We start from the raw sequence: 16,166 nt of genomic DNA on the forward strand, positions 1-16,166 counted from the left end.
AATTAAAATCAAAATTTCTAAGTGCTTCTAGATTAATTTTCGATCTTTAAAAAAAAAAGGCAAGATAAAGTCCTCTCGAAGAAAACAACAAAAATTCTCCAGAGAAGCTAAAATAGGGTAATAAGGGGTATATCCATTCTGTAAGTACATATTTTAGATTAAAATGACATGGGAATTGGCTTCTGGAAAAATGCACTTGTAGATAAATTTTTCCTGTTTCCTTTTAAAATGACTTGTATAATACTAGGACAACTTTTTAAAGCTACCATGTATCAACAACCACGTGACAGTCTCTGTGCTGTGCGTTTTGTGTATTCCTATTTCAAGCCCACAACTAACCTTTGACATAAGTACTAAAAAGGCCTGGTTCTTTTAGAATGGATAGAGATCAGAATCAAAACAGTCTAAAGCAAAAACATATTTATATATAACTTGTATCTAACTCCCACTGACCTCAAGTTCAGCTACCAAGGATAAAGAAAACAGAAATAAACCTATGACAACATTTAGAAAATTGACCCGTTTTAATTTTTTAAAAACAAAACCACAACACAACATCAATTTTTTTTTTTTTTTTTTTTTTGCCATCTACAATTCAGTTATATCCAAATATTCTAAGACCGGAGTCCCCTGCCCAGAAGCAGGGAATTAAAATGAGACACTGAAGTCACACAAAGGTGAATGCTGAAGGTCAAAGTTCCAGCTATAGGTCACAAGTCTTCCATTCAAACACATTCTAATTCTTTTCCTTTCACAGTTTGTTCAAGTGTTTTACTGGAAGTTCTTTAAAATAATTTCATCCTAGACACCAAGTTTCTTCAATGATACACAGCCCCATGACATTTGTTTCCATCTGATTGACAGGAATAAAAAGTAATTTTTATCTTTGTCTTTTTTTGGTAGCATAAAGAAGTAAAACTATCAGCCAGATCCCTTTAGGAATAAATGAGGAAAGGAGAGATGAGGAAAGACCTGGGCTGTGCTGGGTGCTGGCTTCTACTTGTCTTTCTGAGAGTGACTTTAGAAGTGTTAAATCACACTCTTGCCACTACAATGATTAGTACTAGTAATCTTTTTTTAGATGATAAAAAGGAAAATATCCAATGGACATAAAAATGGTCAAAGTTGTTTGTCTTTTTACTGCAGGTCAACTTTTTCCCCCCAGAAAAGATACAAAATGAACATTTAATTGGGATGGTAACTCCGCTGGACATTCCAATTTACCCAATTGCTTGTTCCCCACACAGGTAAGGGGAAGAGGCATTAAGCTTTATTAGTAATGTTATAGTAGTAACCAGATGTGTTAATGGCAGCTTATTTCAGGTCCATCAATCCTTTGAGCACATGTAGGAAAGCATGGCTGTTGTTCTCCAACTGCCCACATCTGAATACATTCTGCTATCGTGGAAACTACAAAGGAGGGAAAAATATATTTATTCCAAGATTCATTTACTGGGATTTTTAAGCGCCCTCTCTTCCACAGAGCCCCCGAGTGGTGATAATGTGCTAGGGGCTGCTGTGTTTCCCGGCATGAGCTCCCATCCTCTGAGGGTCCTGAGAAGGATAGTGGATTGGTCCTGGAGCCCTCATGAAAGGAGGGGGTGGTCCCATTGGGTGGAACATATGTGGCCCAAAACCTACAGATAGGAGAGAAAAATCTGTTAGGCTTGCAGTTCTCTTGACAACCTTTCAAACCCTGAATTTTCTAAGGTCAATACCACCTACACATAAATCAAATTGACATGGGGCTTCAGAAAATGTCAGTTCACAAGACTTGCTTAGGAATGTCTACCTGCATGACTTCCTTGGTTTTAGAAACCTTCCCCCTCAAGATGGCTTAAAAAAAAAAAACACCACGTCTCAGGTATTGCTAGTATGTCATCTGAGCCTCTGCTAGCTATCAAACATGCCAAGCCTATCAGACAGGATTTGATCAGAATTGGGAGGTGAGGGAGAAATCAGGCTGATGGCAAGACCCTGTCATCATTAACCTCAATGCTTTATGCTCGAGTGAAGGGTGTTCAGAAACCACGACTTTCTCCAGAGAGTATGGGAACTCTGCCCAGGAGAACCCGCTGCTTGTGATTTACTTACACTGCTCATACTGGCATTGACAGTGCTATAAACAGCAGTGCTATACAAAGTGCTAGTCCCTGAACTGTTTATTACTTGTCATGAACAAGATAAAGAGCTTGAGCCAAAATGTAACTTCATTACATGACCAAGCACACTGTTTAGTTCATCTGACAATGTTTTGGTAACACGACTTTCTTGACGAATTTACATTTTGGTGCAAACTCCTTACCTTGTTGCAGGCAGGTAGTAAAGGCTTTGCAAGCTAACACACACCCACAGCCTACAGGACTTCGCCAGGGTTTCCCGATTTCCTCAGAAGGAAGCTGGTTACCTGGGGGTGGGGGCGGGGCAATACCAGGTGGGGGTGGCAGGGCGATGTTCACCACGGCTGGAGGACCGCTGGGGGGTAGGTTGAAGTAGTTGGCTGAGGCCTCTTCTTCTGCGGCAGGAGGAGGAGGAAGAGCTAAAGAAGAGAAACAGCTGGTTACAGCAGAGGACAACTGTGCAACAGCGCTTCCACTGCCTTGAAATCCTGGGAGGTCCTGCTGGGAGAACACAGCTGCTGGGAGCCAGAGACCTGGGTCTCTTCTAACATCCGTGGGACACGAGGGCAGTGTGAGCAATTGAAGTTAGCAAGCTACCAGGTAGGCAGAAAGTCTGCACTCACCTCCTGGTAGCCCTGGAACGGGCTCTAGCTTGATTCCAGAGTCTGTGGTTCCGTCCTTCTCCTTTTCTTTTCCTCTGGCTGCTTGGGACCTGGGAGACACAGACCCTTACGCCATCAGCACATGGTCCCACCTTCTCTCACACCTCTGCTTCTCATGTTTCCTAGACAAATGGAGTTCCTTCACTCCTTGCCTCCTTTTCAGCACACACTCTTTTCCCATAAATGCCACAGTGCACAGTGGATAAGAGCAAAGGTTTTGAAGCCAGAAAGACGTGGGTTCAAAATTCACTAGAACTGCTGTAGGGGCTGGAGGAGGCAACACCCATGTGTTGAGCCCAGTGCTCAAAAAGCCCTCCGCGAGGACTGCTGCTGCTGCTGCTGCTGCTGTGAAAGGTCTCCCTGGCTCCAAGCCAGAAACATGTTCCACCTTTGAAGTCCAGGGCATTTTACCTGTGTCTCTCTTATGCAATCACCACTTTCAAACTTATGTTAGCTATTCTTCTTCACTAGATAGTTGGCCTACAGAGGACAGAATCTAGGTCTAATTCCTGTGTAAACTCTCATGCCACATTTCATGCCCTGGCATTACCCTTGGCCTATAACAGCTGGTCACAAAACACATGAACCTTCAAAGGATCAGATCACTACACCAAAACCCTGAATAAATTTCCAAAGTAGCATCTTCCTAATATCCACAGGAATGGAGTGCCAGACAGAATGAAAAATTCTTTTTAAAGGTCCTATTGATTTAAGCCTATTCACCAAAAGCTTACTAGTCCCCAGATAATGAAAAGGTTCTTGAAAATCTCAATAATGCTATTTTAATACAGTCTAATGCTCACCTTCCCCATTTCACGTTGAGCCTGCGGCCATTGACGATCAACTTGTTAAAGGACTTCTCAGCAGCCACTTCTGCAGCCTGCCTTGTGGCAAACTGGATGAAAGCACACTGCTGTCTCTGCACAACAGTGATTGTCCGGATCTCTCCAAACTGGTAGAAGTGATTTCTGAAGGGATACAGGTAGAGAAAAACGAGAGTTAACAACACAGACATTCCCAGGAAGTTGAATATGGATTATTAACTCTTTAACATATTCACCACAAGGCAGGTGGCCCCATGGTGATCTGCCTAATTATCTGCAGGTGGTTCCCCCCATACCTTACACCCTATTGTGGGTGCTGTGTACTGAGGAAGGGAAAGAAAAATAATGAGTAAATAAAGGCTATCAAACATCTCAGGGTTTTTCCCATGGAGGAAAAGGGGCTCCAGAAGGTTCCCTAAAGACCTTAAACCCTAGATAAGGGGTTGGCAAACTACAGCCCCCATGGCTGATGAGCCAAGAACGTTTTAAAAAAAATTTTTTTTAAGGTTGTAAAAAAGAAGAAGAGAAAGATCAGGTGGGAAAAAGTCTGCCACCCCCGGGGACACTCTAGCTCACTTAGGGTTTAATGCAGACAAGCTACCAAGGGCAGGTTGTACACCTATAAGAGTTTCTTCTCCCCTCTATCTCTTTGCAAGAGGCAATTTCCATCAGTATCTGCCCAGATGTTTCATCTAGCCATGCAAAATGCAAGCCAAGAATAACACAAATTTACCAAATACCAATCTCTTTAAAAAGCCAACAAGTTAAACTCTAAGGTTTTATAATTGCAAAGCTCTCCCTCCCCTACAAAATTAATCATACTTGGATATGTGCCATCTTTAGGAATTCTAATGGCTATTAGGCCAAACAGAAGCTCATGTAATTAATACCCTACACAAGCATGGAATAACCACTGTTGAGGAACATTATGTGGCATCACAAAGGAAAACTTTATAAAAATTCCAGTCGGCATGACATTTACTAACTCTAGAGCAACTAAAGAAAAATGTACCTTATACAGAATTATCATGTTTTCCCATGTTTTCTCCAAAAAAAAAAAAAAAAAAAAAAAATTCTAGGGCAGGTGAAAGCAAAAATAACTCCTAAAATTATATTCACAAACCTTAGATCTGTCTCAGTAATGGTATCGCCCAGACCACCAACATACAGTGTGGTGATAGTCTTGTCCTCTGGTGGGTCCAGACGAGGCATTGTTGATGCCCGCTTTAAAAGTTTATCTGCCACAGGGTCATTGATTCCATAATATCGGTCTTTAATGTTCTGATCAGCAAGGGGGTCATCCGGATCTGTTGGCTTCTCATGTCTATGGTTCAGGAAAGAACAATGCATAAAGGTGAAACAAGGGAAAAATTTTTCACAGACACCACCCAACAGGAGCTATAAAAGTCCCCTTTTGATCTGGAAACCATGGCCATACCAAAACATAACTATTAAAACAGAGCTAATATCAAGGGATTTACTGTATCACACAAGGACTTGCTAGCCTCCGAAAAGCCACTTAAACGGCCACAGGGTGGAAGAGTTTCCTTATGAAGAAATGTTTTTGACACAATCCACTCCAAAACAAAAGGTAACCAAAACATGATTACACTCCTCTAGGTCAAGGGTTCTTAATGTGTCTGAGGTCTTGCATTCCACTCAGAGTCTTATTAAATCTATGGACCCAACCCCAGAAAAAAACATAGTTAGCTTTTTGTTGGGTGTAGGCTTCACCAACCCCAAAGTAAGAACTCCTAATCCAGATGCCTGGCAGTCTTGACTCAAACACACTTACACATTCTTTAGAAGTCTGGTCTTAATCTGATTTCAACTATACACTGAGATTCAAGCCAATCATACCATGATGGCAAAGACTTACATCTTAGGCAGAAACTTTTGAGGTCAACATTGATATTTTATGGCAGAGCAATTTAGTTTCCCAAGGCTTGGTTGTATGTAAAAGTTCCATTATAAGTAAAAACAATTTAATCAAGCTCTAGTCCTAAGATATAAGACATATGACACTAGTTCTATAAACTTTTACATTTTAAAGCAGAAATAGTTTAAGCTAGCACCTCCCCCTTCTTAGATGACTAATCATCTGAAAGCAAAAACTGAAAAAGCAGTTCAGCTCTTGCCTGTATGGACACTCCTCTCCTCTCTTACATTCTCCTTTCACCCAGAAGGAGCAAATGTGGGGTCGATTTCTTTTGTAGTAGGGTGTGGTCCGGGCCAGTTTAAGCAGCATGTCACTGGTGGATGTGGCCTTCCCCAACATGCCAACTGGCCGTGTTCCGTCAGAGTTAGAAATCTATAAAGGAATGACACATTCAAAAGATAAATTACACAGGTTGTATCAATCCCCCAGGATTCTTTCATTAAATATAAAACTACATCAAGCAAGTGGCAACATACTTCTCGCTCCATATTCTGTGTATAGTATTCTTTGTTGACATCAGACTTTGGCATGTCATCCTTAAAAGACAATCCTGCGTCACGAACCTGGATGGGCAAGCCTAGAACAAAGGAAAGGAGGAAAAAACTCAAAATATATTTTAAACCATATCCAAACTGAATATGTAGACAGAATACATCATTCTTCCTTTCTCCACTTTCTTATTTGGTACCAGAGGCTTTATTTTAATTCAAAATCTTTAGCACCATCAGGCCAATACTACTACAGAGCATTCTAAGAAATTATCCAAATTCCTGAGTTTTCATGAAATTTCATGAAATTAATGTTTTAGAAAATCTTTTAGATGAACGAACTTTTACTATAGTTAGATTTGACCTGCAATTAATAATGCATCTAGGGGCTTCCCTGGTGGCGCAGTGGTTGAGAATCTGCCTGCCAATGCAGGGGCCATGGGTTCAAGCCCTGGTCTGGGAGGATCCCACATGCCGCGGGGCGGCTGGCCCCGTGAGCCACAATTACTGAGCCTGCGCGCCTGGAGCCTGTGCTCCACAAGAGAGGCCGCGATAGTGAGAGGCCCGCGCACCGCCATGAGGAGTGGCCCCCACTTGCCGCAACTAGAGAAAGCCCTCTCACAGAAACGAAGAGCCAGCACAGCCATAAATAAATAAATAAATATATTTTTTTAAAAAAAATAATCCATCTAGCTTTTACTATGCCATAATTTATTTAAAATAAGTATAAAAAATGTATTATTTTTAGGCTTGTCTTACACATCCTCTGGGTAATCACAGTCATGTAAGGGTCATTATATTCCAGAATCAGAACACCCCCTTAACAAACATACAAATAATATTAAACACTATGTGACCAGGACTCTGATTAGCAGAGTCAACTTTCTGAACTTAACATAGATAAACTTGTATTTTCCTTTTCCCTTTTATTTTACTGTATAGTAGAAACTTTTGTTGAAAGAATATTTTTCACATAAATAAAAAGTCATCTGCAGTTAAAAAAAAAAAAAAAATCACTCCCAAAAGCAGTTACTCTGAAACAGTAGCAATATAGTGTATCAGTCCTAACAATATATTTGATACAAAAATCTAGAGCACAATTAGCCAGAACTTTGTCAGGGACTGTGGGAAAAAAAGCTCTGGATTTAGAAAGAAGCCAAAGGCAAAGAAATTACCTATCATAGCAACAATGCCTTTAACTTACCTTGGCTACAAAGGTATACAGAAGGGAGGTTTCGGCCAGTGCTGATCAATTACCAACTTTTCTTTAAGTCCCTACTGTTGTTCAGAACGCTAGGATAAACTAGTATGGTTCTTTTCTTCTTGGGAAAAGCAGAGCACAGCAGACACTCCAAAGTGGGTGAGAACCAGAGAAGGGGTGAGAAGTGGGAGACAAGAAAACTGGTTTGTTGTGTAGAGTCGTTGCACACTTTCAGACCTATGGGACAGGGCAAACATACCATACTCTAGGTCCAAGAGGCAGGTCTGACAGACATTCTTCAATTTACTGCAGGTCTGGCAAACTTCAGTCTTCTTGAAACGCATGCGGACCCCGGGGCACCAGCGGAACACTGTGAATGGCCTGGCACAGATCTGGAACACAAAATAAATCCACAGAGTGTTAATGGTCCTGATCTGGACGATCAATCCAGGTGATTTAATAAAAGGATCCCTGAATCTAGGGTCTAGAAGAGATCTTAGCAATCATCTAGTCTAAACACCATATGATGTTTCAATCCTTTACAATACCCTTCCTCAGTAGTTAAAAAATTCACATAGTACAGAAATAAAATACTCAAAAATCAAAGCCCTCCCCACCCGAGAGGTCACCACCATTAATGATATTACCCTTCATCTTTTACGGGGTGAGTAAGGAGTGTCATATACTCCTTTGAGAATCTTATGATGGCTATGACCTTCCTCCTCAGCTAAAATGCTCAGGTGCATAATCAAACAATACTTGGTATATACAATCTCAGGGGGTTCAAAGCCCAACCACAGACACCAAGTTAAGAATCCTTACATTAAAGGGCTCATTTTCTTACCCCTACACTAAATAGTTAACAGCCAATGAGTATATAAATGATACATGAATGTCTGTGTAGCACTCACTTTTATAAAGGATTTCATACCTCAGCAAGTGGAAGAGAAAAGGAAAATAAAACTAAAGCATTACTCTTTAAACATACTTACTTTGCATTCCTTCCCGTACTTTTCTTTGGTCTGAAATAGAAAAAATAGAAAAGAATGAGTTATGGAAAGAAGAAAACCTGATGCCTGCTCCTTCTCTAGACAGGACCTAAGAAATTTATCTGGAAATCCCTGGCATCTTGAAGAGAGGAGAAAAAAATGCACCCTTTTGGGGAGGGAGGGGGGGTAAGGGAGGGCTGGGGATATAATCTAGTCACCTACAAGTTATAACCTCTTAAGAATCTTACAGATCTAACACCAGGTAAGTATGTACCTTTCCACAACCGCAACTCTTAGATTCATTTCTGGCTCCGAAGTTCTCTCCCAAGAACAATTTCCTAATGGTTTCCACAGTCCCTAAATGGAGGATGCAGCCATGGCCAGCCCATTTTACAAAGTTTAGTCAGAGTTAACTACTACAGACTCATCCTGTGCTGGTCCCCTGCATATAGTCAACCAATACCTCCAAGATTGATCACAACACAGCCCTAATCTAAGTATTAAATGTTAACTGCTGCTAATTTTACCCTTATTTGTAAGGATAGAGGGTACCTTACACTAAACAGATTACAAGGTGCAGAGGACAAAAGGCACTTGATTAGGAGTCAGGAAACCTAGATTTTTAGTCCTGGTTCTCCTCCTAATTTGCTGAGGTCCCTGGAGTCAGAGTATCTGAACTTAGATCCCAGCTCCACACCTTATTTGCTATATTGAAAAGACATAAACTCCCTTTGCCTCTGGTTAACAGACCTATCTCCTAGGTAAATGCTCAACGAATATTAGCTATTATTATGACTCATATCACAGGACTGTTGCTGAGTTCCAAAATGAGAGAACAAGCATGACAGTCCTTTGCAAATTCGTCGTACTCTTAGGGTTAGTAAAGGGGCATTATTACTTCTCGACTACAACAAACACATCACCGACAGTGTGCAAGTACCACAACACTGACAGAACACAGTAAGTCCCGTTTCACACACGATCACTCACCATTCGGATATATGGGTTTTCTCCAAGACACGTCTGGCACAGAATAGGGAAGTCCTGGTGAAAATGGGAAATCTGGTCGAACGCCAGGCTCCGAAGACCCTGCCATCTCGGCCACAGCGGTGGGGCGGGGGGAGGGGACGAGGAGCGAGGTTGGGGAACAGGGCAGGAACCCGAGGTCCAGCACAGGCCGGGTTGCGGACGGGGTGCTGTCTGCACTTCCGGCAGACGGCGGGAGAAAAGACCCGCTCGAAAAGAGTGGAGGGAGTAGGGATGGAAAGGGGGCTGCTGCCGGACCCTGGCTAAGCCCTCTCCCTCCAAGCCCGTAGGAGGGCCGCCCTTCAGCTTTCAGCCGTGGCCGAGTTAGGCCGCGGTGCTGGCTTCTCCCCGGAATTCCCTCGGCTGCGCCGCAGCCATGTCCCTGCCCGCCCGCTGGAAGCCTGGCTTCGCTGCCTCTTTCCGTCCTCCTCCGGCAGGCATACTCACCGCATCCTCCCAGTTCTGCCTGTTGTAGGTATTGGAACCCAGAGAGGTCGCCATCTTGAAAGCGTCTGGAGATAGCCGCAGCTTCCGAGTTGGGAGAGAAGACCGCCACAATCCCGTCAGGCCCCGAGGCTGCCTGCCGGCCGTCGACGTCTTATTTACGCGTCTCGTGCGCCCTTGGGCGGGCCTTGTGCGTCATGACGTCGCCCGCTCAGAATTTCTTTGCTTTATAGTTGGCTTCCTGGTGCTTCTTCAGAGTGGTGACAGCAAGGGATGAAGTCAGAAGTACAATCGGTTTATTTTAATATTTGAGTGAAAGAATAAAGGAACAAGTAATGAATGAGGGGTTGGGATTAAAACAGCGTTGGTCCCCACTGAGCGCTTATTATGCCAAACGGTGGGGTAACGAACGTCTTGCCGTGACCGTGTCTTACTTAATTCCCACAATAAGCCCTCTCTCTGTAGGGTTGCCAGATTTAGCAAGGAAAACCCAGAACGTCTACTTAAATTTGAATTTCAGATAAACAGCGAACCCTATTTTAGTTCCAAATATGTTCCAAACATGCTTACACCAAATAATGACTCGTTTTTCTGAAAGTGAAATTTAGCAGGATGTCTTGTACTTTATCTGGCAACCACTACCCTCTAGGCAAGTATTATTGTACCTCTTTTATAGAAGGAAATTGAGGTTTAGAGAGATTAAGTAACTTGCTTCTGGTCGTGTAGCTAGAAAATAGTGAAGCCACAAATCCAAAGACAATAGTGCTGTGTTTGCAACTTCTGAAATGAAAAGGGTCCTATGGATCAACACATGTATTGTTACATCGTTTATGGAACAACTCATAACCACACTGCCGATATTTTATGAATTTCAAGCGTCCTGGTATCACTTTCATAATTTTTGACATATCAAACATACTTTTATTTATGCCACCTTATGTCTTAACAATTAGGTTTAAAGCATAATTTGTGTAGAGTAAAATTTTACCCTTTTTACTTGAACAATTATGAATTTTTACATATAGTCATACAAATATAGAATAGTTCTATCATCCCCAAAAGTTCCCTCGTGCTGAGTGAATCCACTTCTCCCCATGCTTGGTCCATGGCAACCACTGATCTGTGTTCTGCCCCTATAGTTTTGCCATTTCCAGAATATCATAAATGGAATCCTGTATTGCCTTTTGGGTCTGATTTCTTTCTCTTCGCATATTGCATTTGAAATTCATCCATACTGTTACATGTATCAGTAATTTGTTCCTTTTTATTGCTGAGAATTTCATTGTATGGATGCACCTGGGGTTAAACACACACCGTCCCCCCACACACACTTGCCAGTTGATGGACATTTGAGTTGTTCCAGATTTGAATGAATATAAATAAAGGCAAAGCTCATGCAGCTCAATATCAAAAAGACAAACAACCCAATCCAAAAATGGGCAGAAGACCTAAATAGACATTTCTCCACAGAAGACATACAGATTGCCAACAAACACATGAAAGGATGCTCAACATCACTAATTATTAGAGAAATGCAAATCAAAACTACAATGAGGTATCATCTCACACTAGTCAGAATGGACTTCATCAAAAATCTACAAACAATAAATGCTGGAGAGGGTGTGGAGAAAAGGGAACCCTCTTGCACTGCTGGTGGGAATGTAAATTGGTACAGCCACTATGGAGAACAGTATGGAGGTTCCTCAAAAAACTAAAAATAGAACTACCATATAACCCAGCAATCCCACTACTGGGCATATACCCTGAGAAAACCATAATTCAAAAAGAGTCATGTACCACAATGTTCGTTGCAGCTCTATTTGCAATAGCCAGGACATGGAAGCAACCTATGTGTCCATCGACAGATGAATGGATAAAGAAGATGCGGCACATACATACAATGGAATATTACTCAGCCATAAAAAGAAACGAAACTGAGTTAGTTGTAGTGAGGTGGATGGACCTAGAGTCTGTCATACAGAGTGAACTAAGTCAGAAAGGGAAAAACAAATACCGTATGCTAACACATATACATGGAATCTAAAAAAAAAAAAGGTTCCGAAGTACCTAAGGGCAGGACAAGAATAAAGACGCAGACGTAGAGAATAGACTTGAGGACACGGGGAGGGGGAAGGGTAAGCTGGGATGAAGTGAGAGAGTAGCATTGACATATACACACTACCAAACGTAAAATAGATAGCTAGTGGGAAGCAGCTGCATAGCACAGGGAGATCAGCTCATGCTTTGTGACCACCTAGAGGGGTGGGATAGGGAGGGTGGGAGGGAGACACAGAGGGAGGAGATATGGGGATATATGTATATGTATAGCTGATTCACTTTGTTATAAAGCAGAAACTAACACACCATTGTAAAGTAAGTATACTCCAATAAAGATGTTAAAAAAAAAAACCCAAAATAAATAAATAAATAAAGGCATTATAAACATTCACATACAGGTTGTTGTACAGACATAGGTTTTCATTTTGCGTGTGTAAATACCTAGGAGTGGGGTTACTTGATCATATGGTATGTTTTTTTCCTGTATAAGAAAGTGCTTGCATTTATCTGAGCTTCGTGCATCTGTGATTTGTTGTCCTTCATTGTATTTTGAAAATTCTTAAGTGTTATCTCTTTAAATATTCTGCCCAGTTTCTTCTCCATCTGGGACTCCAGTTACACGTTAGACTATTTGATATCATCCCATAGACCTTGAATACGCTGTTGTTTTCTTTTTGGGAGTTTCAGTTTGGATAATTTCTATTGATCTGTTTCCAAGTTTCCTGATTATTTTCTCAGGTATGACAAGGTGTTCTGATGAGCCCAGAGAAAATATTCCTCATCTCTGATCCTGTGGTTTTCAATTTGTCCCTTTCTTATAGTTTCTACCTCTCTGCTGAAATCTGTCATGCATATTATCCCTATTTTCAACTAGATCTTCGACATGTTAATCAGAGTTTAAGTCCCTGACCAATAATTCCAACATCTGGGTCATACCTGTATAGGGTCTCATTGATTGACTATCACAAATGGGTTGGTTTTTCTTGCTTCTTTGTGTATCTCAAGATTTTTATTGAATGCCACGTCATTACTTATATAACAGTAGAGACTGAAGTCAATAGTATTAATGCTTGGAAATAGGCAAGCCTCTTCTGTCAGGACATTCGTGTGGGGTTTGGTCATTCTGGTCAGAAATTGAGCTAGGTTTAGGTTTTGTTGTTGTGATGGTTGCCTTCAGTGTTTGAAACCACAGGTTTCATATCCACTAATTTTGTGCTTTGGGGCTGAAGAATTTTTCTCAAGTGTTCATACTTCATCCTTAGCTTTCAGCTGCCCTGCATACCTGCACCATATGGTTAATTCTCTATGCCTTTGCCCATGCCCCCAGCAGCCGCTAACTACGTTGGGAGTCAGGGAGGACTCAGGGATTCTTTGTTCTAATTAAGCCTCAGTCTTTTTTTTTTTTTTAATTATTTTTGGCTGCATTGGGTCTTCATTGCTGCACTTGGGCTTTCTCTAGTTGCGGCGAGCTGGGGCTACTCTTCGTTGTGATGCGCGGGCTTCTCATTGCGGTGGCTTCTCTTTGTTGTGGAGCACAGGCTCTAGGCGCAAGGGCTTCAGTTGTGGCACGCAGGCTCAGTAGTTGTGGCTCACAGGCTCAGTAGTTGTGGTGCACGGGCTTAGTTGCTCTGCATCACGCGGGATCTTCCCGAACCAGGGCTCGAACCTGTGTCCCCTGCATTGGCAGGCGGACTCTCAACCGCCGCGCCACCAGGGAAGTCCAGCAGGCAGATTCTTAACCACTGCGTCACCAGGGAGGTCCCAAAGCCTGTCTTTAGTAGGTCCTTCGTGCCCAGGCCTTGGGAATGGGTCTTTTCTCAGCATTCTTGCCCCTCTTCTTTGTGGCAGCCAAACCCTGACTTGTATCTGTGGTTGGTCTTGAGGGGGGAGAGTTTCTTGCCCTTCTTGCAAGAGGCCTTTAATGGTATTGGTGTAAAATCCTGGGGGGGGGGGGCGCTCAGGACTGAATCCTGTCCCTCCCAAGGGTAGAGGTTTTTTCTTACCTTGTCCCAGCAGCAACGGGTCTTTACCTGTGTTCTAGGGAGACAGGGTTTTCTGCTCCTCCCCCAGTGGCTTAGGCCTTTTTGCTCCTAATGAGGGAAGGGCCTAGCCAGGGGGAGGCAAGGTTTCATGCCTTTCCTACTCCTCCTTCCTTTGCATGCCTCCAAACCAAGGGAGGCTCTGTAGAGCTCCAGCACCGCACTCCCACCAGGTCTTTCTCATGAACACCCGGTGGAGGTTTTGGAAAGAGCTTGTCAGTGCATGCAAGGTCCCCTCGTATCTCAGGCTCCCAGGGGTTTTATACTGTCATGTTAGCCCCAGTTTGGCCTTTAGCAATTCTTTTAGTTGATTTCCTCTTACCTGCTTAAATGTTGGTCAACACTTCTTCCTCCCATGCTCTGCTACAGGTGAGCCAGTCTACATCCCATCTCTCCTTGGAGGGGTCTGTCCTTCCTTGAAATTCAGGCTAGTTGACTACCCTGCCACATCAACTATCTGATAGATCCAATAAAATTTATGATTTTGTCATCTATCCACTTTTTTTATTTGAGTCAGGGTGACACTCTTTCCACACATCTACATCATAGGCACAAGTGGAAGTCTCCTCATTTTACTTAAATATATTTTAAGAGGAACATTTTTTATCACTTCTGTAAATGGAAAATTAATATCGCTTGTGTAGATGTAGCCTTAAGAACAAGTACAATGAAAATGAAACAATATTTTTTAGTAAGTAAGCCTCTGTTGTCTGCCAAAGGCTCTGAGACAGAAGCCTATGTTTAAAAGAAAAAAAAAGTGCTACATAAGAGAACTGATACTTTATCCTTATTTGACAGAAGGATGGGGAGAGGGGAGCAGGGCATGAGAATGATACAACTTTCTCACTATTTGATTCCGTATCATTTAATGTTACTTTCACTTAACACTTAAAGTCATTATCTTGTGTAGGTGGTCTGTATTGTGAAATATATTTCACTATTGATGTCCCTGACCACCAGAAAATGGGGATAAATAAAGCTAACTACAATTGACCCTTGAACAACACAGGTTTGAACTGCGTGGGTCCACTTACACACACTTCTCTCCCCCACTAAATACATAGTACAATACTACATGATCTGCACTTGGTTGAATGCATGGATGCAGAACCTTGGATACAGAGGGCCAACTGTAAAATTATACACAGGTTTTCGACTGCCCCAGCGTCAGTGTCCCTAACCCCTGCATTGTTCAAGGATCAACTATATTGCAATTGAGCAAGTGACTTGGCTCTGAGTTTTTGAGTTTATTTCAGGCTACCCTTTGACTGGAATATAGGAGAAAGAGATGACAAAGGGGCCTGGATTTGGCTCTGCAAGGGTGTGCATTACAGCAAAGGAACTATACACATACAAAACCCAATACTAGGCAGAGGTAAATGCCCTGGAGAGGTTAAGTACTACAGATTAAGACCACATCTAGATGGGAGTAGGATACCTAGGGAGTATCCTAGGTTGAGCTAACACCGCCACAAGAGAGCTCAAGGGAAGTTAAGATATTTGGCTTATGACAGAAAGAGGCATATGTATATATATATATTTTAAAAAGATAAAAGACCAACAGCTACGTAAACAAGGAAAAGGAAGATGGTATTAATTTATTTAACAAATATTCATTGTCTGCTACTTGCCAGGCATTGCTCTATGCTCCGCAGATACATCAATTTTTTTAAAAAGACAAAAATCCCTATACTATGGAGCTTATGTTCTCATATGATGAAACAAAAAATACAGTGCTGGATGGTAATCAGTGCTACGGGGAAAAAAAGCAGCAAAGAAGGGAGATACGTGTTTAGGGAAGGGCATTATCACACAGGGAGGTCAGGGAAAGCCTCAGAAGGAAGCATTTAAGCACAGACCTGACTGGCGGGGGGTTTGAGTTGTACAGATATCTGGGAGAAGAGTTTTCCAGGCAGAGGGAACAGCCAGTGCAAAGAACCTGAGAGGGCGCAACCTGGGGTGAATCAGGAATAGCAGAGACTTGTGTGGCTAGGGTGCAGAGAGCAAGGGAAGTAGTTGATGAATCTACAGTTAAGAGGAGGGAAAAGTTGAGTACAGGTGAAAGTGGACGAGTGGCTACCTGAGAGGGCTGGGCCACTTTGTACACTTAAAAGGATATCTTTGGGAGCAATGACCCAGGATAAAAGCTGGTAGAGTCCTAACAACATAACATTTACATATTGGTTCTGATAATACATTCATAAGGAGCACAAGCAACATCTATCTATATAATGTTACAGTGAACTACCTTGAGGTTTTACCTTAGTTCATTTAGACAAATGGAAGAAGGGAGCATGCCCCACTGACTCGCATGCTAACCCTAACTCCACCCCTGGCATGCTACTCCAATCAGTCTTCATGAAACCAAACAAAAGA

General features: G+C 42.2%; 1 protein-coding gene across 3 annotated transcripts; it reads right to left on the minus strand.

Annotated features, from left to right (window-relative positions):
* Positions 1-512: 512 nt before the first annotated feature.
* Positions 513-9,828, minus strand: RBM22 (RNA binding motif protein 22). Of its 3 annotated transcripts, XM_060092062.1 has the most exons (11): positions 9,697-9,828; positions 9,214-9,267; positions 8,227-8,256; positions 7,494-7,626; positions 6,022-6,122; positions 5,745-5,917; positions 4,730-4,930; positions 3,586-3,750; positions 2,744-2,832; positions 2,408-2,539; positions 1,425-1,637 (listed from the first exon to the last, which is right to left on the minus strand). In XM_060092062.1, the coding sequence occupies exons 1-11, from the start codon at positions 9,748-9,750 to the stop codon at positions 1,507-1,509; spliced, it is 1,263 nt and encodes a 420-aa protein (XP_059948045.1). In that variant the 5' UTR covers positions 9,751-9,828; the 3' UTR covers positions 1,425-1,506. The 3 variants fall into 3 exon arrangements, with proteins under 3 accessions (XP_059948043.1, XP_059948044.1, XP_059948045.1); XM_060092060.1 differs by lacking the exon at positions 2,744-2,832 and having other exon boundaries at positions 513-1,637; XM_060092061.1 differs by lacking the exons at positions 2,744-2,832; positions 9,214-9,267 and having other exon boundaries at positions 513-1,637.
* Positions 9,829-16,166: the final 6,338 nt, after the last annotated feature.

The sequence above is a fragment of the Mesoplodon densirostris genome, chromosome 3 (assembly GCF_025265405.1).
Source record: "Mesoplodon densirostris isolate mMesDen1 chromosome 3, mMesDen1 primary haplotype, whole genome shotgun sequence".
In the NCBI taxonomy this organism is placed as follows: Eukaryota; Metazoa; Chordata; class Mammalia; order Artiodactyla; family Ziphiidae; genus Mesoplodon; species Mesoplodon densirostris.